Consider the following 27,990-nt stretch of genomic DNA (forward strand, 5'->3'; position numbering starts at 1 on the left):
AAAATAAAACTGAAAAAATAAAAACCAAAATCGAGCATTAATGAATTAATACCTACAACAATTATTATTATCGCAACACCTGATTTATTAGTGGTTTATGCCAATCTAAATTTATACCTTTTTATTAATTTGATATCATGAACATTTTTGACGTTATCAAACTGATATCTAAAGGAAATATTAAAAAAAAACAAATTTACTGCCTAGATGGCCGTAGCATGCAGTATGTAATGTTAATGTAGCTAGACTCCTAACAAAGTGTCAAGAAAAAATGTTTAATATTTTAGAAACTTTACATGTTAAAAAAGAGCAAAAACAATTATTTTTGTTTTTATGAAACCAAATTACTAAAATTTTAGTTTTTTTAAGCAGAAGAAAACATTCTAATTCTAATTTTAGACTAGTTTTTAAACTAGTTTCTGAAGGGTTTTAGATCTTGTTCCGATGTTTACCTTTGGGAGAACAGCTGAATTTGTAAGATTCTGCCTTGTTTTTTAAGACGCCAAATGTCCTGGTCCAGAAATAAAAAGCCATTTTGGGGTGTTCAAAAACAAGACATTTTGTAAGTTTTTTAGATCTTTTTTAATGTTTACTTTTGGGAAAACACTAAATTTGTAGGATTCTGCCTTGATTTTTAAGACGCCAAATGTCCTGGTCCAGAAGTAAAAAGCCATTTTGGGGTGTGTAAAAACAAGGTATTTTGTTAGTTTTTAGGGCGTTCTTGAGGTAATTTTCCATTATTTTGGGAGATTTTAACGGTTTTTTCGAGTGTCCAATTTTTGGTGGTCTACACATATTTGGGAACTTTTGGATAAAAATTAATGATTTTTGAGAGGTTTTGGGCCCTTTTCGGTTGTTTGCTTTTGGGCAAACAGCTAAATTTGTAAGATTTTGCCTTGTTTTTTAAGACGCCAAATGTCCTGGTCCAGAAGTAACATTTTATATACTACTTCTTACATATTCTCAACAGAATTGAGGTCTGGTGGTGGAAAGAGCAAAGGCAAATGTAGATTTTACAAAAATTAGAGCACAATATGAGCTGTACGAGTAAACTTTGTACTGTCTTTTATCAACTGAATTTACATGTGATGTGCAGTTAGAATCCGCTAGCAGTTGTTTCTGTTTTCAGAAATTGTGCAAGAGTAGGAAGCTAGGCTATGGGAATTTGGGATACATTATCAATTTAAAAAATGTTTAACTTGTCGGTGTCCCTGATTGTTCAATAATTTTACAAATAGTGAATGGAAAATGATGTCTTTCCAACATTTAACTGTAAACTGATATTAATTGAATGGGTAGATTTAACAAAAAGAATTATCAATTTTGAACTAGGAACCTTATTTAGTATCTATACTTGATGAGCTTTCTTTCAACACACATCAGTCTTACTAAAGAGATAAACAATTTATTTGATTTTTATCTTCTATGGTAATTAATGTTAAATTAATTTCATTTAATAGTAATGTATAAGAAATATCAAATCACTGATATATGTTTTTTTAAAAATAACTCCATCATTCTCTTAAAATGTCTGCACAACTATAAAAATCACTTTGTACCTACATGTCATAATTATTTTTCTAAAAAAACAAATTTCTTCTCAATGTGTCAGGATGAGTCAGTGCAGTCATTGTCCGATTTATACAAACTTGACATACCGCAAAATTTTCACTAAAAATACACATGTGTGTTTGTTATAATTTCCACTCAAAATGATTTTCACTTATCTGTTTTACAATACAGGGAACTACTAGTTATAGATTATAAAAATAATTCCAATTTAATATTCTAGGTAATGTCTTGTACAGTTATAAATAAGGAATAAAATAATTCATAATTTTATTCTCGAATGTAACGGCTCAAACATAATATTTAATTATGCAATGCTCTTGTTATTAGTTCGTGACGATGTAATTTTCCTGGCTGTACTTAGAGTTATAACAACATAAACAACGACAAAGATATTATTTTAAAAACTCAACCAACAATTTTTATGGGTTACGGGAACAAGAGTTCTAAGGAAATAACAATAAATATTTTATTTAAAAAATAACTGTGTTTAACAGACAATAATTACTGGATTATTAAAAATCAGAATAATTTTATTATTTTAACAGCAATTTGTGTCTTTGTAAAGGAAACGATTTAGACAAATAAAGCAGGCAGTGGGGTCGTCTGACTCTATTTAAACATCCTCAGGTTAACACACTGTTTAATAAATAAATTGACAGTGGGAATTGTTTAGCAGACTAATTTAACCGGTGAAAAATATAAAAAGTGTTTGATTATTTTGGTATCCCGTAACATAAAAAAGTAATAAAATTCCACTTTTACCAATGTTATAAGAAATAGCATTTTTACAAGCTGAAATAGACTAACAGGTTTATAGCTATATATTTATACAACAAAACTGTAGTTTAGATAAGTGTTAGGTCAAATAATATTTCGATATCATTAAGAAATGTCATCAATGTGAGCATGATGATAAAAGTTTCCAAATAAATTAAAACGTGGGAGTCGGTGAACGAAACTAAGTGACCGGTCATGAATACGAATGAGTTTTTCCAAATTTGTCCCGAGCTCTAAACTCGAACGGTAAATAAAGTAAACTGCGAGGTAAACTATCAAAAGAACTCGTTTTAAATACACAATAGCAACGCATTTAATATTCATACATGTTGGAAACTTAAACAAATTTTCTGCAATCCATTTGTATCAATTTTGCCAAAAAAGTTATCGATTTATTTTTTCTATAGATAAATTTATTTTTGTTAAAGGGTTACGATGTCATTCCAAACAAAACCAACAGAAAAATGGAGAATCGATTACTCTTTATCCTGGATAAAAGCATATCCATTACTGGATTGTGGAAGTAAACATGCAAAAAGTAATGGAACGTTAAATTTTTGTTGCAGGTAATATTCAGTTTTCCACCGCGTTATTTTTTTTTTCATTGATTTGATTGTGATTTGAAACATAGTTTAGATTTTTGAGTTAAAAAACAATTGAAATTGTGTGTTCATTTTGGAATTTTATTTGTCTGAAAACATGAATGTTCTGATAAAACAGTAGGAAGCGCATTTTTGGGCTACATGCATATAAATTAAATTCTATTAATGTAAAAGCAAATAACAAATAATAACAAAATAGCAAACTTTTCATCTAGTTAAAAGTGATTTTAATTTTAAAGTTACAATTCTCTACTAAATAATGGTTTTCACTTTTCGGGAAAAAGTTAAACTAGTTCTTTTTAAAATCAACGGCTTTTAAAATAACTGTGCAAACCATGAAATATGTATATGTCGTAGTCATTGGGCGTAATACGTCATTTCAGGGATTGCCCACTTAATTTTAGTCAAACAAAGTAACCGGTTAAACCAGTACATGTTACAGCGTTTGACGCAAGTGTATTTAGTCATTTGCTGAAAAGTCTTGAAATGTTTGATACTTTCTGTAGAAATGTAAATTTTTGGTAGAAGAAAAGAAAAGCCAAAAAACTAAAATATTTTTATTGTAGCAAAATATTTGTTTCGTTTATTTGGAATAATATAAACATATAATATTATAAAATCATACAAAAAACGTTAAGTACATGACCTAAACAACAGATAAAAATATATTTTTTGCCTTCAGGTAAATTAAACAAAAATAAAAATATATTCTTTAGAAAWCTTTTGCAGCCTAAAATATGTACAACTGAAATAAAGGTGTATTTTGAGGTTAGAAGTCTTTTACCTCCTTCATTACTTCATAATTTCACGGTTTTTTGGCATCTTTGTTTTTCAAATAATATTCATTTAATTTGTTATAAAACAATCTCTTATAATTATCCATTTTCCAACAATTACTAAATGTTACTGCCCGAAATACTACACAATAAAATTTCAAGCTTTCAGCAAATGACTAAATACACTTCCGTCAAACGCTGTAACATGTAATGGTTTAACCGGTTACTTTGTTTGACGAGAATTATTTAGGCCATCCCTGAAATGACGTAAAATTTCAGTCAAATAAAGGAATATTCAAATTTTGAAAATTTGACGCATTACGCACAATGACTACGACATATACCTAGCTTACATAACCAAGGACTTAGCTGAAATTAAATTTTTGAAAAAAAAAAATAAATAAATTCTATTTTAAATTACTTTTACTTTATAAAAATTGCAATATTTTTAGTCATTTCTAGATTTTCCTGTTTGAAAGTCGTGGGTATTGTTCAGTGTGGTTTATTTGTGGTTGTGGTTTTAGAGCGTTTGTCATACAGTGCGACCACTAAACAACAAAAAAAACATTTGAAATACATAGTTTCTCGTTAAAAATTTAAAAATTAAAAGTGCATAAGTAAATTATGTAGAAAGAAATGGAGACTTTTTTAAATTTTTTGATAGATAACACATGGGAAACGTAACTTTTTTCAAATAAAATAATAAGATTTTGAAAACGAATAATAATGAATTTTAAAATCAAAGCTCAAAAACAGAAAAAGGTTTATAATCACAATACATCAAACTAAATATACAAACTAAACAGTTGGTGAAGCTATAGAATATGAAAACAAAACAATGTTATGAAGAATGTTGGACAGTCACATTTTTTATTACTTGAATGAAAAAAATTAAAAAATTAAAAATTGATTGGTTTCATTACATTGCATTCATCTGCATTCGGTATATTACATGATAAAATATCTTTTTAAACAATTTACCCACTTTTGATAAAACTTATTTACTTGTTTTGTTATCATCATTAAATAATAGCTTATTAAATTTTTCTACTGAAACCTCCATTCGCTTCACAAAAAAATGCAAATTTCTTAAAAATTTTAATATTAAAACTTTAATTAAATAGACATACTATTTAAACTATTTATTTACTACTACTAATCTAATAATCTTATACCTAGGTAATAATTATTATCATTGTTTGGAATTTTCCAGCATTTTTCTACTCTTGTACTCGTATAATATTATGTGTTACTCGTAGATTCCGTATCATACACCGTAGGATAATGTAAAAAAATAACGGAGATTTTCAGAACAAAGACCCTGGCTAAACTTATGAAGAATTAGAAATACAAAACAAATCTTTATTTAAATCATTAATTCGTACTCAATCTTGTTAGAAAAAATAAATGAAACGAGAAGAAACAAGTGAAAATCTTTTAAATAATCATTTATTTTAATAAGACATTTTATAAAAACGTACCTATATTTAAACCTATACTTTATTATTTGACTATTTCCACAGATAAAAAGTAAAAAATGCAAGCATTTTTAACTTTTTATACCAAAAAAAAAAAAAACAAATCCATAGCCCGCCAATATAAAATGTCGAAAAGGAAACGCTCTCTATAGGGACATGGAAAAAATACGTCTTGCAGGATTACATATATTCGCCACTCCACACCCCCTTCACCTTTACATTTGTAAAGCCAGCCCTATGATTCTATTGTAAAAAACCCCTTGCAGCTCGCACCGTCATCCCTCTCATCCCGGACTTTTCCCTGATCCACGTCGTTCACATCTGTCACGCGAATTTCCGTTATAGCAGAACAAGCCTCCGATTTCGATCCGGTTAGTTACCTGCCGGCAGGCAACGAAATAGCGGCCACTTCGTCGTGACTCACCAGCAAAAGCAAGCAAGCAACCCACGGTTCTTCACCACTCATTGTTTTGTCGGAGCGTAAGCATACCGGTCGTGCACTCGCATAACTCTTCAAAAACTCTTTTCATTGTTCAAAATTCGGTAAAATGGCGCGCCGGTTAGTGTTTGCGATTCTTTTCCTGCAAGTGGCCCTCCTGGCGACGGGGCAGGACGAGACCACCACCGAGATGGCCACCAAGCCCACCACCCCCTCAACCACCACCGTGGAGCCCACGAGGGCTACCCCGAAGAGCTCTACCAAGCCGCCGGTGATCCACAACGCGCTCAACGCCTCTGAAACCATTACCAACACCACCAAGAAGGTGGAGAAAAACGCCGCTTCGGGGGTCACACAGCACTTTGTGATAGTGGCGGGTCTTGTGATGATAGCAGCCAGTGCCATTTAAGTTTTCAGACTTTGAATATATGCCTTATTAGAATTTAGTTCGTTTTTTAATGGAAAATTATCAGAACACTACCATGTGATAAATTTTGGTATTTCACTAATCAAATGTAAATTCTCACCAAAGAATAAATTGTGTACTTAAATTATATTTTAGTATTATTGTGAAACATTGTATCTGCGTTTTAAAATCGATATATTTAAATAATATAACTGTACAAATGTAAAAAACGCTTCTCAATTATACTATATTCAAGAATTTCAATTTTTATCACAACTAAAGAAACTTGTTACTTATTTTTTCATTTAAATAATTAGGTAATTGTTTTTAATAAGAAATTACACCGAAGGTAAGTTCCAGAAGCGCGTCTCAATTAAAATTAAACACCAAATTCAATTTCGTGACACCCACGACTCTCATAACTATCACGAGATAAAGTAAATTAACATTATCAATTGTATTTGGAACAAAAATTTCGTTTGTGACCTCATTTAAATCATGTGGGAGACTTTTTTTTGTTTTTACACGAAAGTCAAAATGTTTGACATAGTTGCGGATTCTTCAATTATGTTTTTATTGATTTAGAAGAAAAGTTGATAATTTGACAAGTTTAATCAATATGTAAATGAATCTTATTACATAATAATTGGAAAATTTCCGCTTTCAAATGAACTGGAAGTGACTCTATAAACAAAAACAAATCGTCTTTACTGGTTTTTAAATTATGCATGACCACAAAATCTTCTTATAAAAGTATATAAATATGTATAAAAAAACTCCTACTATTTTTATTCAAATTTGCGGTCAGTCTTTTATTTATTTTTAGTGTGTTGTCAATTGTATTTGAAAGATGTTTACTGTGTAGTGTTTGTAAATTATGAAGAATAGAATGTACATTTAAAAATATACTCATCCAAAAAATATTGTTATTTTTTATATGTATCGATTCAAGGACCATGCAGGGTGATTTTAAGGTATGTGCAAATATTTTAACAGGTGATAGTAGAGCTCAAAAGAAGTCAAATAACTCAACTTGCCTTATCCCAATGTTTGTAGATTTTGAAATACACTCTGAGATTAATTAAATCTTCAAAATCTATTAGGCACATTGTTTAAAAAAAAACTGAGTTAAAACTAGCAGAAATAGCCACACAAAAAAGGTCCTCATCTAAAAAAATATCATAAAACGGTATTTTTGTTAAAGATATCACCCAATTTCATTACCTCAAATGTTACCGATTACTAGCAATGTAAACTTTGGGAAAAAGTACCCAAAAAGTTCAAACTTCGTTTATATTGCATTTTTTTTACAATTTTTTCGATACTAATGTGGAGGTTGCACCCTCTATATCTCAGAAACAATAAACATTAGGATAAGGCAATTTAGTTGTTTTGACTTCTTTTGAGCTCTCATGTGTTAAAATATTTGGACATACCTTAAAATCACCCAGTATGTGTGGTGCTACCTAGCGTGAAGTAGTTCAATTGTGAAAATCATGTGCGATTCCTGCTTTGAAGGAATGTATCAAATTATTCAAATCATCGATTACGATGGCATAAAAATAAAATAATCTAAAATGAAATTCTTCACTTTATCCAAAACTACAATACTATAGGTATTATTCTAACATTATTATTGTTCAGCCGAATTTCCAAATTGTTCAAAAATTACTAATGTTATACTTATTAATAAATTATGTATTGTAAAATATAGGTACTTATTAATATTGTGGCATTTACTTGGAAAAGATCGATTTTTTATGTGACTTTGTATTATAATAAAGCCACGGTTTTTATCAACACAAAATAAGGTGTTTTTCAACTTTCCGATGACTGTCGGATTGTGGAAACCTTTCTAGTTCTAATAAATGATGTATAAATTTAAAATGGGTTTATAAAACATAAAACAGTAGATTAGTCAGTTGTTTAAAAATCTATATATATAAAGAGGCTTGTCCTGACTGACCTATCAACCCACAGCCTAAACCGCTGGAGACAGAAATTTCAAATTTTAACAGTAGATACCTTTTATAACGTAGGCATCCAATAAGAAAGGATTTTTGGAAAATCAACCCCTAAGAGGGTTAAATGGGGAGGGGAATTCGAAGTTTTAAAGCTATAGCCATGAAAATAGGTATTTAGGCTTTCAGTTAAAAATAAAAAAATACGTATTTTACAATTTTTGGAAATTTCACCCCCAAGGTGGTTGAACAAGGGTAAAAGTTCGTAAAATATTTGTATTTTTTTTAAAGTCAAATTCATGAAAATTGGTATTTGGGCTCTCAGTTAAAAACAAAAAAACACGTGTTTTAGGATTTCGGAAAATTTCATCCCCAAAGAGGTCAAACAAGGGATGAAAATTTGTATAAATATTTATAAATTCGTCATTTTTGAAGTTATATTTATGAAAATTGGGATTTGGGCTTTCGGTTAAAAATGTTTTAGGATTTTTGAAAATTCCACCCTCTAGGGGGTTAAACAGGAATGACAATTTGTATTAAAATATGTCATTTATAAAGTTAAATCCTTGAAAATTTGTATTTAGGCTTTCGAWTAAAAATCAAGTAATACGTGTTTCAGGATTTTTAAAAACTTCACCCTCAAGGGGGTAGAACAAGGGTAAAACCTCGTAAAATATGCTTTTTTTTAACTTAAATCTATGAAAATTGGTATTTGGGTGTTCAGTTAAAAAGAAAATAGCACGTGTTTCAAGATTTTGGAGAATTCTATCCCTAAGGGGTCAAAACAAGGGATGAAAATTTGTATAAATATTTATAAATTCGTCATTTTTGAAGTTATATTTATGAAAATTGAGATTTGGGCTTTCGGTTAAAAATGAAGAAACACGTGTTTTAGGATTTCTGAAAATTCCACCCTCTAGGGGGTTAAACAGGGATGACAATTTGTATTAAAATATGTCATTTATAAAGTTAAATCCTTGAAAATTTGTATTTAGACTTTCGATTAAAAGTCAAGTAATACGTGTTTCATGATTTTTGGAAATTTCACCCTCAAGGAGGTTGAACAAGGGTAAAATATCCGTTTTTTTTTAAGTTAAATCTATGAAAATTGGTATTTGAGTGTTCAGTTAAAAACAAAATAGCACGTGTTTCAAGATTTTGGAGAATTCTATCCCTAAGGGGGTCAAATAAGGAATGAAAGTTTGTATAAATATGTATAGTTAAACATAGAATGAAAATTTGTTTCAAAATTTGTCATTGTTAAGTAACATCCATGAAATAAGACTTAAAATTTTACGGTTTTTAAATAAGTTATAAAAGACGGACTTTTTATTTTTACTACGAAGTTCATAATAAATTATGTGTTGCTACATTTTGTTAGTAAGTTTCTTAGCCCTTCTGCGTTTTGAAATAGTTGTGCATGTCAAATTACCACGCGAGCGAAGCCGCGGGCAACAACTAGTATAGTATAATATGATTAGAGCTAGTTTTTTGTCGAGTAAAATAATAAATGCAATCTTTGAACATTTAATTTCAAGCTAATTCCTTTCAACGTCCTTTTCGTGCCGAGAGTTTTTTTAAATGCATAATATGTATTGTTAAAAGGTTTTTGCAGCAAATTCTGTATCGACCAAAAACGATTTTATTTGGAACACATGTATTATGCACATACATAATTATGTAGCCTAAAGCTGTTATCACAAAAGTAATAGGACACTAGTCCACCCACAACGTACCAATAAGCTTTCAAATAAATTTCTTATCAATGGTGTATGTGACTAAATAAAAAGACAAAAAATACTAAAATTGTCATATCTCATATATTCTCTCTCTCTCTCTCTCTACAACACACGCCACATTAATCAGAAATTGTTTGATAGCACGGTATATTTTTTTATTAAGTAGGCTTCATAGAAAACTCACGTGGTACATTCACAAACTATACAGGCTGTTAAAAAAAAGATTGTAAAATATTTAAGGAGATAATAGTATGGACCAAAATAAACAAAAAAGTCTTAATAAACATGAATCCACAAACTAAATTTTCCAAGGCATACTTGACTATTAAAAACTATAAAATTACGTTAGAAATTAGTCTTTAACCAAGTAGGGCTGAATCCCAAAAAATTAAAAACTTAAATCGAGAATTTTCTGTTGTTTTATATTTATGGATGGCAGTGGCTGTACTTAGGTTACGTTCTGGAGTATTTGGGGTGATTTAATAACGCGAACTCAATGTATGGCGTTTATTCACAATAAAAATAGGGTCATGTCACTTAGACAATTATGTGACGTCCCGTCGACGACTTGCTTAAGACTCTCTCGGTCTTCCGACCGCTTTTTCCCAAAAAACGTTTCAGGGTGGGGGGTAGTCCCGACCATATCTTGGGGATACAGCCCCGGTCAAGATACTTAACATCTGTTTTACAGGAGTCATTTCACCCATCCGGGGACACGCTGTATAACCAGTATTGCATTTGAAGCAAACATAATCAAAAATTAGTGATTACATTTGAGTCGTAAAAAATATTTCACTACGTTATTAGAATGTTTTTGAGTCGGTACGGTTTGGTTTCTGTTCTCAGAAAGAAAAACGCATATGATAAAAAGTATAAACTATAAAGTATATTTTTCTCATATACATACACAAATACAAAATTACTTATTAAACTAACTTTTGCAACTTTTGTACAACACTTTTAACTTCAAGCATTTGCTTCGAATTTAACTGCATTTTAATTAACTTTTCAGTATAATTTTTCAAGCAGTCAATAGTGACGTCAGTTTCAAGTTTAATTTTTTTACAATTTGGCTCAGATGCATCTGAATCTAAACAACGACGTCGAAACTTATTATTACGAATAAGTTGAAAATATTTCAAATCGTATTTTGCAGAACTTGTTTGAACATAATCACTGATCAGTTTTTTCACAAGTCCTGAACTTGTGGACACCTGTTGTGTCACAGTTCCGTAATTTCCCTTATTAGACAATTCAGTAAAACTCTCCAACGCCATTTGAACAACGATAGCACTTTTACTTCCCAGAAGAGTAAGAAATACGTAGGTTATTAATGGAAAAATTGAGTTTCTCTTTAAACAATTATTAAAATTTCGACCAGAAATCCAGCGTAAAAAATCACAAATAAGTAATTGAAGAAGAAAGGTATTCATCACTGGTTTCAACTGATTTAATATCTGAAAAAAATATTATACGGAAAGTCACAGAAATAAAATATTTACCGATATTAAATGTTCGACAGTTAATTCTTCGCCCACAAGTGAAGTTATTTTTAACAATTTTGGGATAAAATAATTGAAAGATTTATTTTCAAGTGAAACCTCAGATAATTCGAAAGACCACAATTTCATTAACATTGGGACCAGTCTACCTGCATTTATTTCAAGAAAATTAAAATTTGTGTAAGAAAGAATATCAAGTGTTTCCATCTACAAAAAAACAACAGTAATAAAAAATAAATCAAGTTATATTTATACATACCAAAAGCATAAAATCAGCAATAGAATAATTCTCTTTATCCATTAGACACGTCTTGTCATCTAAATCGCTCAGAATAAATTCTATGCAATATCTGTGAGACAGGGGAATATTTCTAGTACTTATAATTTTCCAAATCGAGATATTATTCGGATCACACTTAGACAGTTCTTCGATTTGAATACCCACCGGCAAAATTTTAAAAATACGTTGAGTAAGAATTCTAATATGAACAATTGCCGGACTAGAATAAAATGAGCCTAATTTGAGTTCTAAAATTTTGTTTATCAAAACTCCTATAACTGAGCGGCATGTATGTTCAGATGAATATCTAAAATATGAAAAAATTTCATTGATGTTAAGAAACAAATTGTAAAATTTTAATTACTTTAAAACTAAGCACCAAACATCTACTGCGATTAATGTTGTCCAAATATTTTCTTGCAGAACACATTCTAAAAACATTTTTTCCAATTCTGGGTAAACATTAGGAAACAACAAAATTGCGGTCGCAACACTAGTAACTAATTCTTCGTAAAAATCCGAACTATCGAAAAAATATTCGACAAAACCTAAATTCGTGTCGTTAGAATTTTTTTTTATTAAACTGCATAAACTTACAATTTTTGGTCAGATTAAAAATTACGCGTATTAGTGAAACAATTTCATTTTCATCTAAAATTTTCTCAAAGTGTGGTTCTTTTAGCAAAGTAGTTGCGAATACAAGACTGCCGTAACTATCTTTAGTGATTACGTAATTATTCTCCTGTATTGTACAAACTTTCTACAAAAATGAATAAGAAATGTTTTAAAATTTTAAAATTCAGGTACCTTTAAAAAAATATTATAATGAACTATGAAGTTTAGCAACGATTCAGTGCACAAAGCCACTATCGTCTTGTAGGAGTCAACAGTCTCGTCTGAGAATTTACTCGTTTGAAAAACGCTGCCTTGCCAACTATAAATCATGATCCAAAATCTCAAAGTTTCGTCGTAACATTCCAAAATTTCAAGTTCACCCTCGAACAACTTCAAAACAACTTTAACCAAAAATCCTGCAACTTTAAAAAACTGGATTGTGTTTTTCGAGTCGTTGGTTTCCTGAAATAAACTATTTGATCATTTTCTAACTCAGATTATGAACTCACCAATTCTGAAGCAATTCTTAAATTGGTCTCAATTTCCTCAGTTAATAATTGAATTGCGGATGATACATTTTTGGTTGACTGTTTCTGTACTAACGCGATGAAAGTTTTCCAATTATCCGCCATTGATTTCATATTAACACCTGATAATGTCTTACTGATTTCGAGAATAACGCCTAAAACTACAATAACGTGTAAGAATTCTCTAAAAGTAAAAAATGTACTCTCTGTGTAAGCTGCAATTTCACTTTCGTTAGAAAAATTGAAAGTCAGGTGATGTTCTAGAAAATTTAAAAATTTGATATGTACCTCTTGCGTCCTCCTAAACACATCAAAAATCTCACTTACAGGCTTGTAAAAAGCACTGTATGTGCCCTGACTAAAACAAATTATTAAAAATAAGTTATAAATAATTGTTGTTTACCTAAATTTGCAATATTCAAATGTTGAACTTATTATCTGAGCTACATTTATAGGAAGACTTGGAATTTCTATAAAATTGACAATGGCATACTTCATCACATGTTCCAGGACTTGGTGGCAGATATCAATAAAATGTAAGGCCACCTAATTTTAAAATAAAGTAAAACTTTAATTTCTAATTTGGTATACCTGCAAATTAGTCCTGATTATGTCCAAAACTTGCCCACCATCTGATTGTACCAGAGAATTGTTTTTGGCATAAATCTAAAATTTCACATCATAATTATTAAATTGGAGACGCAAATATATCAAAAAAAATCACTAAAAACGAGCAGACACCTCAAGCTACAAATAATACTTGTTGTACTTCAAAACTCTATTCCCGTTTTTAGTGATTTTTTGTGCCCAACTGCCTTAGCCCAAATCTCATAAGCAACAACTTTAACATAACAACAACTTTAATAAAACACAATAAAATTTTTACCTCTTTCACCGTCTCTCTTATAATTGGTATAACATGTTTTAAAATGTCTTCTGCTTCTGAAATTGTACAAAAAACTAAATCTTCAGTTGCTTCTTTAACATGTTGAAGTATGATTTCTGGTTCGTTTTCTAATGAACTGTATTAACATTAAGGAAAATGCAAAATAGAATCATTAATAAATAAAGAATGAATGAAAAAAGGATATTATTTTTGTTGATAAACTTCGGGCTTTTTGGGATAAATCTAAGCCATCAAAACTCTCGTTTTCACTCATTGTTGTTGATTTTTTTTGATCGGTATATGAAACTTTAATTTGAAAACATAACCAATGATATCACCACAGATATAACCTATAAATTTCGGCTCGGTGTTACTCACAATCGCTAATTCTCTTTAACGTTAAAATGCATTAAATGTATTAAACTATTTTCATTCAATTCAATTTTTAATTCTATTAGCTTAATAATTCTTTTATAAAAACAATTAAAAAAAATAAAAAGAACCTTAGCAATTGGTCAATTTTGATACTAGGACTAGGAAGTACTTGGAGTCGGGAGTTTAGCACTTACAGCACTTTGAAAAAATTCTCTTTAGTAGCGGGAAATTAAAAACTAAAACATAAATGATGAAATTAAAGTTTGTTTTTTTTTTAAATGGAAATTACCAAGTCAAAATTTTGGTGAAAAAATTGGTAGCAGCTTGTCTCCATATCCACACATTTTGTTTGCTCTTTGGTTTTGTCCCTAGAAATTTTGTTAAAAAATTATGGTTATGTGTTCAAATTGAGATGTTGTCAAAATTTTGACTTTTATGAATCTTGTGTGCCTGTTTGCTTTTTGAAAGCGCTATAAATGAATACCTGAGGACAGACATCATTATCTAAGGTCTAAAGACAGGATTCAGTGCTTATAATTTTGATAGAAACACACCGCAAGTAATGTTGTGAACAAAAATGAGATTCTTGCTACAAAAACTTTGAAAAAAAAGGATGTTTATACGCAAAAAAGTTATTTAGCAAAAGATACAAGTGGGTATTATGATGATTGGTAAAAAATTTTGTGTAATTTATTGAATTGAGCTCAAAGTTGATACATTTTATAAATTCTTCTTCAGCTTTTGTTTCAAAATTGTTACTTTTTCAACTCGTTCCTCAAAAACGATGCACAAGACACTAATTTAATTGCATTCTTTCCGAGGTTCTTTCTCATTCATGTGTATTTGGTATTCTTGTCAATTTTTTGCTAAAAATTAAGAATGTTTAGCAAACCTGCATTACAAATTGCGTCTACATTTTAACGGGCCCTTTTTCTAACTTCCTGCTTGCGAACTATTCGTTTCCAAATTTCTAAAAACTGTTAGTGTACCGAATTTGTTTCTTTTTTGGTGTTTCGTCTCTAAATTTTCTTAGACGATTTTTTGTGTTGACGTTTAATGACATTGATTTCAAATTAATTCAAAAAACCGGAACTGCCAACTTCCTTTATTAAAATTACCATGGATGAATTTACTAGTGATGCCAACGTTAAGACTGTTTGGCATTTCCAGTAGAAAAAAAACAGACTTTACTTATTAGTGTAAAAAACAACACAAAAACATCAATCAAAATAAAAAAAAACGATTTAGATATATTTTAGTTTTATAAATCTAGTACTAGAAAACAAGAAAAATTCAATTCATAATTTTTTATTTCAAATGCAAACGCAGTTGGACAAAAGTGCTGAAATATGGTGCATAATTATAAAAAAAAGATCAATAATATAATTACCTATATTATAATTCAATTTGGACAAAAAAAACAGTTATTTCAACAAAAATTATATTTGTTAATTAAATTAATAATAGTTTCATTTTTTATTGCTTTGGCCAAGTCTAGAGGCGTTTTGCCACTTTTATTACCCACATTAAAATCCGCATTTAATCCCAATAAAAACTCCACAATTTCTTCACTCTGACTCAAAACCGCTTCATGCAATGCATTATTTCCCCAACTATTAATACTCTTTAAAGAAGCTCCACGTGAGAGTAATAATTTGACCACATCTAAGTGACCTTTAGCACAACCTCCAAGCAGAGGCGTATTCCCAGCCACAATATGATATGTTTCAAATTTCGACAAATTCCCGGTATCGTCTCTAAAAACCCCAAACTCGAGTATCGAAGGATCCACCAAACTACCCCAATGTAACAATTCTTCAACCACACTTTCCCACCCCTTAATCGCAGCTAAATAAATCGGAAGTACATTTTCACTATTTGCTACATTAACTTTTGCTCCATTTCGTAGCAATTCTTTTACACAGTCTGAACTTCCACTGTAGACACTTCTATGAAGAGCAGTCCAACCTTCCGGTGTTTGAAAATTGACATCACTATTGCATTGAATCAGATTATTGGTCACTGTTAAATTTTCATTGTCAACAGCAAGAAATAGAGGAGTTTCAAAATCGTCATTGCAAACATTAACAACAGCTCCGGATTTTAAAAGTTTTACAACTCCAGCTTCAAAATTTCCCTCAACTGCGCAAAGTAGAGGTGTAGAATCGAACCGATCTTTCGTATTAACATCACCATTATTGTCAATGAGTAAATTCAAAATCTCGATATTTTTGAAAAAAGCTGCCACATTTAGAGGTGTTTCTTTACTGAAGTTAGAAGAGTTGACACAAGCCCCACAATTTACCAATTCTTTGACTAAATCAAAATGGCTGTTTCTGCAAGCAAGTTCAAGAGGCGTTTCACCCCATTTATTAGTACAATTTGGGTCAATTTCGTGACGAAGGAGGGTCATCGCAGAGTTAATTTTCGATTCGTAAATCGCGTCTAGTAGTGGTGTATTTTCAAATTCGTGTTTACTCCTTTTGTTAGCATCACATTTATAATCCAGAAGTTGAGAAATACAATCTAGGGCTTCGGTACGGACTGCGAAATGTAGAGGAAGTCCTAAATTAACATCAGCACCTCCTTCGAGCAATTTATTGACCAATTTTGGATTATTCTTTGCTGCAGCTAACGACAATGGAGATCGGCCGTATTTATCACAAATATTGACATCAGAATTGGTCAAATCGACAAATCCGAGCCACATGGAATGGTGCAAAGAGGACCACCCCATTAAATCACATGGCAAACTCTCTTTACCTACCATAACATCACGAACATCAAAATTTTCCAATTTCGCAGCCAAACTCAATGGTGTTTGACCCTCAATCACCCATTCGGAGTCTACAAAATACGGCAAAGAGGAGTTAACATCACATAAGTCTACAATAGGGATATCAATGAAAGCCCCCGACTTGACTAATTCTTCCACAATTTCCAAATGTCCATTTTTTGCAGCTAGATGTAAAGGAGTTATATTTTGGCCACTAGCAGCATTAACATCAGCTTTGTATTTTATCAATTCTTTCACGTAATCTTTAAACCCTTCAGCTGATGCTACATGTAGTGGAGTCCAGCCTCCTTTTCGTGCGATATTGGGATCGGCTCCAAATTCAAGTAAAATTTAACACAGTCTATTTTTTTGAACATTGAGTGTGAATAAAGAGCCGTTTCGTTGTTGACATCTTGTAAATTAGGGTCAAGTCCGTGTTTTAAAAATTCGTGAAGAGAATCAGAGTTGTAACAAGAGTGCAAATAGCTACAACCCGTGCTGTCTCTTAAACCAAGCAAAGCTCCGTTTTTAATCAATAATTTAACCAAATCTGGTCGATCTTCTTGACGAACTAAACAAATATTTAAAGGGGTCATGTCGAACCTGTCTTTAGCATCAATATCACATTTTTGATCAATCAAGGGTTGGATTAAGGTCTCAATTCCCTGATCACAAGCCCAATGAAGAGCCGTTTCTTTGTCTTTATCAACAACATCAACATCAGCTCCGTTTTCTAATAAAAACTTTGAGATTTCGACGTGTCGTCTGCTTATTGCAATCAACAGTGGATAATTATTGTCGCGCTCCAAATTTATATCGGCTCCGTTTTCAATGAGAATTTGCGCGACTTTTACGTGGTTTTTTTCACACGCGTAGTGCAGAGGAAATCCACAATTGACTTTTATTGCTCCTGATGATAGTAAAAGTTGTACTAGTAAATTATAATTTTTTGCGCTGGCAATTGACAAAGGAGTCCGTCGGTATTTGTCTAAGGCGTTTAGGTCCACATTTTGGTTTATTAAACTTTGTACGAGTGAAATGTTTTCTTTTTCAACCATGCAATGAAGAGGAGTCCATCCCAAATTTAATTCCATGGTGGTGATAAAAGTTTTATAATCTTCGATTTTTTCTATTGAAACAAAAATCGTCATAAACAATCAAATAATCAAAATTTTATCTTCCCTCTTACCGTCTGATGTCATTATTGCAACTAGTTGCGCAATAGGTACGTATTTTGCAGTTTTTAACTAAACACTAAATTATTTAGTAATTTCACTTTCTTTATAAATTTTTTAACTCCATGTTTTCACAAATATTAAATTTGTTAATGAAATTGAGAGTGAGAAATCAAGAATTCGCATCGACTATAATCTATAACAGCTGAATGACTCACGATTCGATACTTAACCGTTTTTTTTTCATAAAATAACAAAAATACATTCTAAAGACAATCAAATTAATAGACAAATTATTTTACTTAACGATCAAATTTTGTCAAAAGATATTTTTCAATTTTAAAACTTAATTAATCTTCAAAACAATTTAATTTAATTTTATGCAACCAGATATACAAACGTGTACGAAAGTATGCCTAAGCGCCCAAAAAAATCGGAAACCTCAAAATCGGACCCGATGATGTTTTTGCACTCCTAGTGGTCTTACGAATTCGGAAAAGTGAATAAGTGTATTGTTAAAAGAACAAAAAAATTTGAAAGTCCCAAAAGTCGCAACAATCACTACACGACTGGTTAAAATGGTTTGTTTACACCGGGCAACTTTTAAGTTATCGAGCTATTATATTGAGTATTTCCGGAGGTTGCTCTCAAAATAATACATCGATTTTAATGTAGAATGTTTCTACAATTAAAAATTCTTTTGTTCTTTCGTAATTGGTTGAAATTAATAATACACTTGACACAAACGACGAATGCAATAAAATTCGCAATTTTTATTTAATTTATTTTTTTAATTAACTATTAAATATGAAACAAGAACATAATGGAATGTTGTTAATAAAATTTATTAATGAAGCATAAAATACAGTTATTTCATTTCTTCTTTTTTTGTTGCTTCTGACGACGTTTTTCTTCTTTTCTTCTCTCTCGTGCAGTCAAAGACTTGTACAGTTTGTAACCAAAGAATGCTAAAAACAAGATGAAATAGTAATTAACAATCAATAATTTACAATAAAAAAATATTCACACTTAATACATTAATAATTAAACAATTCTTACCGAAGATCACAACTATTAACACAATACAAAAAATAAAAACGTAAGCAAAATAGTTAACTTTCGTTTGAAGCAGTTGCCCCATTTTTTCTTTAAAGTCATCCCCAAATTCTTCTTTTAACGCGTTGGCCACATTTTTGATCTTTTCCGCAAGTTCATCTTCGTCTAAGCTGTTTTTTATAATTTCATCTAAATTTGCCATTTTAAGTCGCTAAATTTTCTCACTGTACAATCAACAACCGAATTTATTTTACTGTTATCTGTGATTGCGTAACGTGATCGAGATATCAATTTTATTAACTCTTATCATAACTTCTTTTTATAAAGTACAAACAATAATTATTTTCTTACCAAAAATCAAACCGACAACGGTTATCAAACCGAATAAAATTGCTAAATCTGGAGCCATTCCAGAAGGTGGACCGTCCACAGCAGACATAAATCCAGGTTTTGCTTCATTAGCACGCGCCATCAGATTGTCCCTCAGTTTTTCTTTTTCTTCGTCTGAAATACCTTCCATATTTTCCAAAGCTTGCAGTATTTCTTCCAATGATGGCATTTTGAAATTACCATCTCTTGGTTCGTTATTCACAGCTTCAGGGTCCATTTTAAGACACTACACTCACTTATCAATTTGATAAGGACAATGCTGTTTTAGTTGTAATAATAAAAATAAATGCAACGTGTTAGACATGTCATCATTTTATTTTGCAAGGAATGTTATCGCATTTTAGTATTCTACTTAAATACAGGAACGTATTACTTTATTTATTTTTTGTTGTTTTTGAAATTTGATGATATTGTCGCGATCAATATAGTATTTTGGTCGTCAATGTTACTATTTTTTTTATATCAGAAATTTTGTAACTTAACCTTTGTGATTGTCTCAAAAAGTCAATAATAGTTTAAACGTCGATTGACTTTCTATCATTATTGCTGGCATGAAATTCAGATTACAAAAATTAATTTGTCAAAAAATTACATTGACTACCAAAATATATTGCAGGCGCCTATAGTTTTATATGTATTTATAAATGCAATTTTTTACGATATCACAATCAAATTTTATAAATTTAAGAAAATTTATTTATTAACTGTACAATAAAATATGAAGAATACAACATGACAATGGAATGTTATATGTTCGTCACAGATTTAATAAATTTATCTTTGTCTACAGTAAGTGTTATTTATTTTTTCTTCTTTTGCTGCTTTTGCCGCCGTTTTTCTTCTTTCCTCCTCTCACGTTCAGCTAAAGACTTGTACAATTTATACCCAAAGAAAACTGAAACAAAAATTATTGATATTTATGACACTTGACATTTGATGCTTTTTATCATCGCCCAATGGGATTACAAATTTAAACAAATATTTTTAATTTGAATTAAAGTGGGAATAATTCTATTAATTAAAATTTTACTTACTCGATAAAGACACGAAAATTATGCCGGGCAAAATAAAAACAGAGTTCGAGAAACCATGTTCGATAGGACCGTCTTGCCCGCCTCTCAAATCAACCATAGTAGGTATAATGAAATATTTAATACAACCAATAACCCACACTTGTTTATCTACAATATACAAATAAATTGCCGTTTATATTATTTATTGTTAACAAATTCGTTTACGGTTTTTCTCCCCATCCGAATGACATTGGGAGAAACGTAATATCCCTAAAATCCCTTAATGACGAGCGAAATTCAAACAATGAAATAATAGCTTGTCAAGTTTAATGTCGAGTCAAAATGAGCAGCACATTGAATAAATCCTCAACTTTAAACGTTTCTGGTGATTTAAGTCTAGCTTCAATCAATTTTCCAAAATTCCCCAAAAATGTAATAGTTTCCGAAGAACTTAACGGCTATTTGCGCGATCAACTCGAGGTGAAATTTAAATTTGTCTTAATTAGGAATGTTCATTAATTGGTTTTAAAGCAAGCAAAACGTGAAAACCGTAGTCTGCAAGAAGAATTAGAAAAAAAAGAGGCTCAGATACAACAAAGTCAAACAAAAATTGAAAAACTAAACGAGAAGTTTAATGATTATGAAAACTGCTGCCCTAACGACTTTGCTTCTGCTTCACAAGTTGCAAATAGTAAAATAGTAGAGCTGAGTAAGAAATTGAGAGAAAAAAATTCTGAAGTCGAAGTGTACAAATCGAAATGTGCAAAACTGGAATCAACGTTATCTGAATTAAAATTAACACAAGAGGAAATTGTTCAAGTTGATAAACCAGTCGAAACCAATTTAGACGAAATGAAAAAACTACAAGAGAAATTAAATTACACAACAAACAAATGGATTGAGGAGAAAAATTTAAATTTGCAACTTAAAAATGACCTCAAACGTGCGAATAAATGGTTGCAACAAGAAGTCGGCGAAAAATTTGAAACTTTGTTGAGTCTAAATTCATCAAATTCCAACTGGAGAGGCAGAGCGCAGATAATTTGTGATTTACAACAGAAAAATCAGGACCTGAAAGAAAAGTTGAAACTGTTTCAGGACAACAAAGGCCCCGTTTTCAATAGCGAATCGATTCAAATCAAGCATGAGAGAAAAATTGAAGCCTTGAAAGAGGAAAACTCCGAATTGAAAAATAATTATACAGATCTGAAACGCAAATTTGATGCTCTTAAAACTCGGTGTAAGGTCTTGGAAAACGATCACAGCTTCCTGAAATCAAAATTGGCTAGTTTCGCTGAAAGACACGACGTCGACCAACAAACTGTGGCCAAATTGACGGTAAAATATCCACTACATTGGGTCAAAGAAAAAAATTCAAAATGTACCAAAACTGTCTAATTTTCTAGTCGCAGTTGCAACAGTGCAACCAACTTAAAACCGAAGATTTGAGACAAAAGGACCAAATGGTTAAATATTTACAACAGGAGAACGAGACACTCAAAGTCGAGTTAATGAAAGAAAAATGTTTGTCGGAAAACAAATCGAAAGAACTGTTGGAAAAAAACGACGATATTCAGTTGCTCAACAAAAGAATAAGAAGTTCGCGACCTTCAAGTTCTTATAAACACAGACATGAAAATGTGACTTCCTGTCTTGCCTTACATTTTTTCTATTCTCAAATGTTTCAGCCGGAAACGAAAACCATAAACCGTCTCGAAGTGGAACGTTTGCGTCTTTTAGAACTAACCAAAGTCCAAAACAATCGTCTTGAAGAAGAGAGAAACGCTCACCTCAAAAGCCAACACCTTCTACGTGCCGAAAAACAGAAATGTGCAAGGCTTGAGGCGAGTTTGGCGAGACTGGAATTGGAACAAAATAGTGCAAGGTCAGGGTACGGGAGTAAAAATATTACTCCCGGACGGATGGAGATGGATGTTAAAGACAAGTTGGAATTAGCTGAAGAAAATATCAAAGCTTTGACTACAAGACTGGAAATCGAGTGCATGGAAAGAAAAATGGACTTTCAGGAGTTTAGTAAGGTTTTAAAGGATTGTACATGTGGTAAATTTTGAGTAAATCCCAAGTGATATTATTTAGTTTTATTTAACATGTACAGTAACTTTTTCAGAAAATTAAAGCATAAATTTGTTAACTAAGATAATTGGGTATTAATATACATGGTTTACAAAAATTATGGAATTATGTATTTTATACAGTTCTGATATCAATTGTGAAATTTAAGAGAGGTCGTTGACTACAGGAAAAAGCTCCATGAAATCTGTTAAGCTTGTAAATTAATATTATTAGAAATAGTTCCTTTTAATATCCAGTTTCTAACCAAATCACTCTTACTCAGTTCTGCAACTGGTTAAATAGAATTTTATCAGTTCTTTCTCTTTCATATAATTAATTTTAATCCATACCCTCAACGACCTAGAATCAAATACGAAATCGTAACTAATACAATAAACATGACGAAGCACCAGCACTTTGTCAATAACATTTTCAAAAATACCATAAACATGATATAAAAATATTTGTAAATAGTCTCAAAAATAATGCTTGAAGGCACTTTTGGTCCCTAATTTGTAAAAAAACCCGGAATGTAAATTTCCAGAATGAATTTCCTTTAAATAATAAAAAAAGAGATTAATCCAGCGAATGGCAAGCAGTGGCTGCACACAATTTTCCAATTTCTAAAAATATATATATTTTGTTCTTAAATATTGACCAGTTGCACGTAATTCGCTGGTAACATTCCGACTTGGCCCGTACGCTGTACTTCCCCCGTCATCCACCCTCCGTCGATGCTGCTCACGTTGACAATTAGGTCACCATCTTGGAAACTGACCTCGTCATCGTCTTGCGCCTCATAGTCGTACATGGCCCTGTTGACAAATAAGAAAAATGAAAAATAAACATTTCTGTAAATTCTGTTTGATATCCTTTGAATAATTTCGTCCAGACCTACCTGTAGACGCGCCCTAGTGAGCCGTAATTATGATTGACGGGGTCCAAGTCGTGCACCGACCCAATATGTCTCTGTGGTGGATTGTTAACCGACCCCATATCCGAGGAGTAGATCAGCGTCTGCGAGTTCCTCGCCGAATAGGGGCTTGTGAACTGCCCTGAGCCGGGCTCGTAGTCGCTTATCTTCCCGATGGCGGGGTTAGCGACAGGCTGAGGCTGTGGCTGGGGCTGAGGTGGCGGCGGCATCTGGTTGGCGTTTTTCACGTCGCTCGTATACGCATTTTTGTTTTTCTCCGTGTAGCCGTTTTCGTTCAATTGACGGCGCTGTTCCATCTCGGCTTTGCGTTGGTACTCGCCGTGGTAGGCGACATTACTGATGATTTTCGTATTTTGTTTGATTCGGAGGGTTTCTGGGTCGTCAGCCACTTGGGTGAATTTGCCTTTGCTCTTTTCGAAATCTGCGTGGTATTTTACGTTAGATTGAATTTTTGTGTTTTCGGCGATGCGTTTCAGTTCGGGTGTTTCGGCCATTGTCGTCGCTTTCGCCTTCGGTATGTGTCTGAAATAAAGTTGTTTAAATAAGCAAAGTGCTTTTTGTTTCAATTATTTTTTCGCTTAAAACACATTAACAAGACAAATAAACCATAAAAAAATACAGTGTCTTGTCACTCCTATTAGTAAATAACAGAATTCTTTGTCACAAAATGAAAGTGTGAAAGTAGCCATAAATAGGTCAAAAGTAAATAAATAAAAATAAACAAGACGATTCATTAGAAATAAAATTTTGTTTCTACATTTTGTAACCAATCTATTTTTTCTATACTTCAATATTTTTTTGATTTTAATTACAAAGCATCCAAATGATGTGATTATTAATTTTATTAAATCTTATACAGCAAGACAAAAAACTCCACATGCTATACATGACTACTTAATAATTAATTTTCTAAACACAACTGCAAAAAATTTGATTACGTTGATTGGTAATTCAGTAAGCAATAAAAAACCTGCAAAAACAAAAAAGATTTTCTCAAATTTTCATCTAGACATATGGGAAAAAATTTATGTTATCAAAAATGAGAGTGTTTCCTTGCATTTTAAGGTAATTCGTTGTATCAGTACATCCAGTTTGTGACCTCGTTTTTGAACTCAATTTACTATTGATTGACAATTGACACTTCAATGACATAATTAACTAGTAGAGCGCCACAAAAAAATTAAATTCAAAAGTTCACTTGATAAAAATTATTTTGAAACACACTGCATTTTAAGAAAACGAAATTTTACAAAACGAACCTGAACACCCATTCCTCGAAAAATAAAAACTGTATTATTGCTTTTTGCTTTTCGTTTATTAATAATAAATACAGGGTGATTTGAATAGTTGTGCGTGCAGAACTTTTAAAATTTAAAATTGATACAAAATTTTTATCTTTTCATTGTTTTTTTTAAGATGACATTTTTCTTCTGACAGCTGTTTTTCCTAATTTGAACTCACTTTTTTATAACAATGTAATAGATTTTAAAGAACTAACCTCAGAGATCAATTTAATAAGGCTGCGCCACAAATCCAAATTTATTGAATAAAGATTCGGTAAGTTGAGCTATTTTCGTTTTTTTTTTTCCTACTACAACTATTAAAATTACCCTGTATACTAAGTGAATAGTCAATTAATTGAAGAACTCTGGTATAAATTAAGAAAAATAAACCTTACATAGGTTAATCCTAGCTGCTTATAACTTTTTCTCTTTTCTAATTTGCAAAATTCTCTATTTCATTATCATGAATTAATTAACATTCATTTATTTGGTTGAACCAGCCTGTCTTCTTGGTAATTTCCGATAGCTACCTGGTGCTTTCCACAGTAGTAGGGTTCCCATTAAACGCTTTGATACAAATTAAATTTGAAAATGTAGACATGCGGGTTGCTACTCTTTTGTTATTTCTACTTTAGATGTTCATTATTTATTTTTTGAGGGGCTTCATAAAAAGATGTTGTACAATACATCTTATATTTCAAAAAAGTAACCTTACACTAACTAATTTACTACGTCACTATATCGATCCTTAAAAACTGTCCGTTAACGAAAAACACATTCTTTTAAAACTCGTTTTTTAGTAAAAATTTATATACACGAATTTTTAGAAGGTAAATTATTTACTACAGTGTAAGGTTATATTTATTGAATCTAGACTAATGAATTTAGAAACCTTATATTCTCTTAAATTTTCTAATAACTTAAAAAAATTATGGCTTTTATGTAGAAAAGTTAATATTTTAAACACATACGGAGACCTCGTAGTTTCATTGACAGTTATTCTACTTATACATACATATGTAAAATTAATTAAACTAAACTAGATAAGAAATAAGTGATTGATATCTTTAATTATGTTGTAAATTTTTTTGAGCATGTGAAAGTAATATTTTTTACGTCTATTGTAATAGCCATGGCAAATTGCTTTATTCTATTTCTAAAATGAAAGTCTATCAATCATCAATACGAATGTCAAGATATTCCAGATAATAGGTATGAAATGTGTAATATTGGTCCACAAACATCTCTCTACCACCATAAATCGTAATTTTATATTTTGAAATAACCAAATCACATCCTTTTGTATTTAATCGAAATTTCTACCACTTATTCAGCCTTATTACAGAAACAAAATAACACAAAAGCGACATATGTTGTTCGTTAACGACCAAAATGTGTTGGAATTTCGTAACGAATCGCTTTTAAATGCAGTAAAATTAATGAGAGTTTGTACTCGTATATTATGCGTGTCCATAAACCTAAAAACTCAACGTATCCGTAGAACGAAAACTTTTAAGGCAACCTAACAAATGAAAAAATAACTGAACATGTTAATGTTGAATAATACAAAAAAACTATTTTAAACAAATATTTCGATAATTATTATTATTATTTACAAACCAATCTCGTTAAAAAAATTATTTTGTAAATCAACTGATTTTGTCTTTAACAAATTGTACGGTTGTTCTTTGCAAGGGTTTGGTCTTTTGGTAAGATTTAAAAAAAAATTGTTTGTGCAATGCTTCTTGCTTTTCTTAGGATGAAGATAAATTCTAAATGGAGCTAAAACATTAAACTCTCTAAATATTAGCTTCAATATACAGGCTGGATTATAAAAAATGCCCGAAGCCATAATTTCATTATTTTTAAAGATTTTGCAACACTTCTTTGATCAAAATTGAAAAGTTTTTTGTTATCAGTAGTTTGCTTAGATAATATGAATAAAATATTCTATTCTTTCCAGATCCTACTTTATTTAATTTAATTTCCAAATTGCCTAAAAGCAAGCAAAAGTTACTGATAAATAATAGTGAGCTTGTTGAAAAACAATTTAATGAGGAATCCAAAAATAATAAAATATACAGAGTGTTCCATTAAAAAAATTTAAATTGATATCACTTCCGGTAAAACAGGAAGCAGCATTAATTGAGCATCTATCCCAAACAATAGATGACAAAATACTGTTCAAGTTTGTTCTAAGAAGTATTGTCATATTTTTAAAAATAATGGACTTGTGGCTTGGGACGTTTTTCATTATCCAACCTGTATAATAATTAATAAGACTAAAATATGGCTATGATAGTGCAACAATAATAAACAAAGTCATATATCTAAAAGGTATAATTCTAATTTATGAAAATTATCGCTGTAAACATTAACAGTTTTCCACAACACTATTTATCGCCAGTTATGTGTCCCTGAATGAAAACAATTTAAAAAATCCACAACGTAAATCACTGAAAGACAAACGGAGAATAGTAACCTCTTTCATCACCATTATCATTAACAAGCTTTGAGATTGAAATCATTTGAATGAAAGAATGTATGAATGAGTATAAAACAATCATGAAAATTCAGTACTGAAATGTAATTTGCGGAGCATGACATCATCAATTTAACTTTCTTTTCAAGCTGCATCCTTTTTTGCAGTACAATACTATTATTTCGTGTCATCAATAATTAAACAATACACACTAATCGTATGAACTATAAATAATAAATATCTTACGCTTCGCAATACGGTTCCTTGTTGAATCCTTTGTAATTCCTCATATTGAGGGCCATTCCACATTCTTTGCATTTGAAACATGGTTTATGCCAAATCTGTAAAAGAGTGGCTTTTTAGTGACGATGAAGATCTAAAATTCGGCTGATAAGATGGGAAGTGGTTGAAATTTTTGTGAGTCATTTTCTTCTATTAACAGCCTTGACTGAATTATTTTAATGAGGTCGACTTTTTTATAAATGGTAATATTCGTTATTAGGGATGGGCGTAATTTCAGCTGTTAATTCGAAAATGCCGTTTCCTGTTATCTAAACGAAGACATTAATTAAACAAATTAATCAAATTGTTACCTTATCTAGGCACTTGAGTTCTTCAGTCGGATATACGGTCTTTTCACACCTCGCGCATATTTTGCTCATGGTTATCTCCTTATGTAACTTGCTCGCATTTAAACACACAGCACCGATCAACGTTCAGTTAAATTAATAATAAAATCACTCATCCGTAGGGCTATTGCAAAATCTTTTATAAATAAATTACACACCCAACTCTACAATATATCGGAAGTTCTTGCCTCTTTGATGAATCGTGCATCTACTGATCGCAGTCGCTGGATTTTAGTGAGGAAGT

The 27,990-nt window shown here is 31.0% G+C and overlaps 6 protein-coding genes across 9 annotated transcripts; 1 reads left to right on the forward strand and 5 right to left on the reverse strand.

Annotated features, from left to right (window-relative positions):
• Nucleotides 1–10,614: 10,614 nt before the first annotated feature.
• Nucleotides 10,615–14,060, reverse strand: LOC123011024 (uncharacterized protein C1orf112 homolog). Of its 2 annotated transcripts, XM_044408275.1 has the most exons (12): nucleotides 13,766–14,060; nucleotides 13,561–13,698; nucleotides 13,266–13,340; nucleotides 13,078–13,220; nucleotides 12,878–13,032; nucleotides 12,657–12,835; nucleotides 12,340–12,609; nucleotides 12,130–12,292; nucleotides 11,897–12,080; nucleotides 11,512–11,839; nucleotides 11,253–11,459; nucleotides 10,615–11,207 (listed from the first exon to the last, which is right to left on the reverse strand). In XM_044408275.1, exons 1-12 carry the CDS (start codon nucleotides 13,832–13,834, stop codon nucleotides 10,677–10,679), a joined length of 2,442 nt encoding a protein of 813 aa, XP_044264210.1. In that variant the 5' UTR covers nucleotides 13,835–14,060; the 3' UTR covers nucleotides 10,615–10,676. The 2 variants fall into 2 exon arrangements, with proteins under 2 accessions (XP_044264210.1, XP_044264211.1); XM_044408276.1 differs by lacking the exon at nucleotides 13,766–14,060 and having other exon boundaries at nucleotides 13,270–13,340; nucleotides 13,561–13,591.
• Nucleotides 14,061–15,294: 1,234 nt separating this feature from the next.
• Nucleotides 15,295–18,075, reverse strand: LOC123010948 (serine/threonine-protein phosphatase 6 regulatory ankyrin repeat subunit A-like). The gene is given in 3 exon segments (XM_044408155.1): nucleotides 15,295–17,070; nucleotides 17,073–17,840; nucleotides 17,901–18,075. Coding segments are annotated over 3 exon segments (2,487 nt in total). The 5' UTR covers nucleotides 17,914–18,075; the 3' UTR covers nucleotides 15,295–15,364.
• A 640-nt stretch (nucleotides 18,076–18,715) lies between these two features.
• LOC123011308 lies at nucleotides 18,716–19,650 on the reverse strand. Of its 2 annotated transcripts, none has more exons than XM_044408677.1 (2): nucleotides 19,294–19,650; nucleotides 18,716–18,854 (listed from the first exon to the last, which is right to left on the reverse strand). In XM_044408677.1, the coding sequence occupies exons 1-2, from the start codon at nucleotides 19,547–19,549 to the stop codon at nucleotides 18,760–18,762; spliced, it is 351 nt and encodes a 116-aa protein (XP_044264612.1). In that variant the 5' UTR covers nucleotides 19,550–19,650; the 3' UTR covers nucleotides 18,716–18,759. The 2 variants fall into 2 exon arrangements, with proteins under 2 accessions (XP_044264612.1, XP_044264615.1); XM_044408680.1 differs by lacking the exon at nucleotides 19,294–19,650 and adding an exon at nucleotides 18,946–19,280.
• A 366-nt stretch (nucleotides 19,651–20,016) lies between these two features.
• LOC123011292 lies at nucleotides 20,017–20,658 on the reverse strand. 2 transcript variants are annotated; one of them, XM_044408663.1, is made up of 3 exons: nucleotides 20,571–20,658; nucleotides 20,367–20,513; nucleotides 20,017–20,227 (listed from the first exon to the last, which is right to left on the reverse strand). In XM_044408663.1, exons 2-3 carry the CDS (start codon nucleotides 20,461–20,463, stop codon nucleotides 20,133–20,135), a joined length of 192 nt encoding a protein of 63 aa, XP_044264598.1. In that variant the 5' UTR covers nucleotides 20,464–20,513; nucleotides 20,571–20,658; the 3' UTR covers nucleotides 20,017–20,132. The 2 variants fall into 2 exon arrangements, with proteins under 2 accessions (XP_044264598.1, XP_044264597.1); XM_044408662.1 differs by having other exon boundaries at nucleotides 20,367–20,617.
• On the forward strand, nucleotides 20,619–22,434 carry LOC123011290 (girdin-like). Its single transcript, XM_044408660.1, has 4 exons — nucleotides 20,619–20,825; nucleotides 20,877–21,683; nucleotides 21,752–21,985; nucleotides 22,034–22,434. Exons 1-4 carry the CDS (start codon nucleotides 20,688–20,690, stop codon nucleotides 22,415–22,417), a joined length of 1,563 nt encoding a protein of 520 aa, XP_044264595.1. The 5' UTR covers nucleotides 20,619–20,687; the 3' UTR covers nucleotides 22,418–22,434.
• Nucleotides 22,430–27,983, reverse strand: LOC123011291 (LIM and SH3 domain protein F42H10.3). The gene is made up of 4 exons (XM_044408661.1): nucleotides 27,711–27,983; nucleotides 27,364–27,458; nucleotides 23,317–23,874; nucleotides 22,430–23,233 (listed from the first exon to the last, which is right to left on the reverse strand). Exons 1-4 carry the CDS (start codon nucleotides 27,777–27,779, stop codon nucleotides 23,065–23,067), a joined length of 891 nt encoding a protein of 296 aa, XP_044264596.1. The 5' UTR covers nucleotides 27,780–27,983; the 3' UTR covers nucleotides 22,430–23,064.
• Nucleotides 27,984–27,990: the final 7 nt, after the last annotated feature.

The sequence above is a fragment of the Tribolium madens genome, unplaced genomic scaffold (genome assembly GCF_015345945.1).
Source record: "Tribolium madens isolate multiple individuals breed KSU strain unplaced genomic scaffold, Tmad_KSU_1.1 Scaffold_91;HRSCAF=231;Tcas5.2_LG7, whole genome shotgun sequence".
NCBI classification, from domain to species: domain Eukaryota; kingdom Metazoa; phylum Arthropoda; class Insecta; order Coleoptera; family Tenebrionidae; genus Tribolium; species Tribolium madens.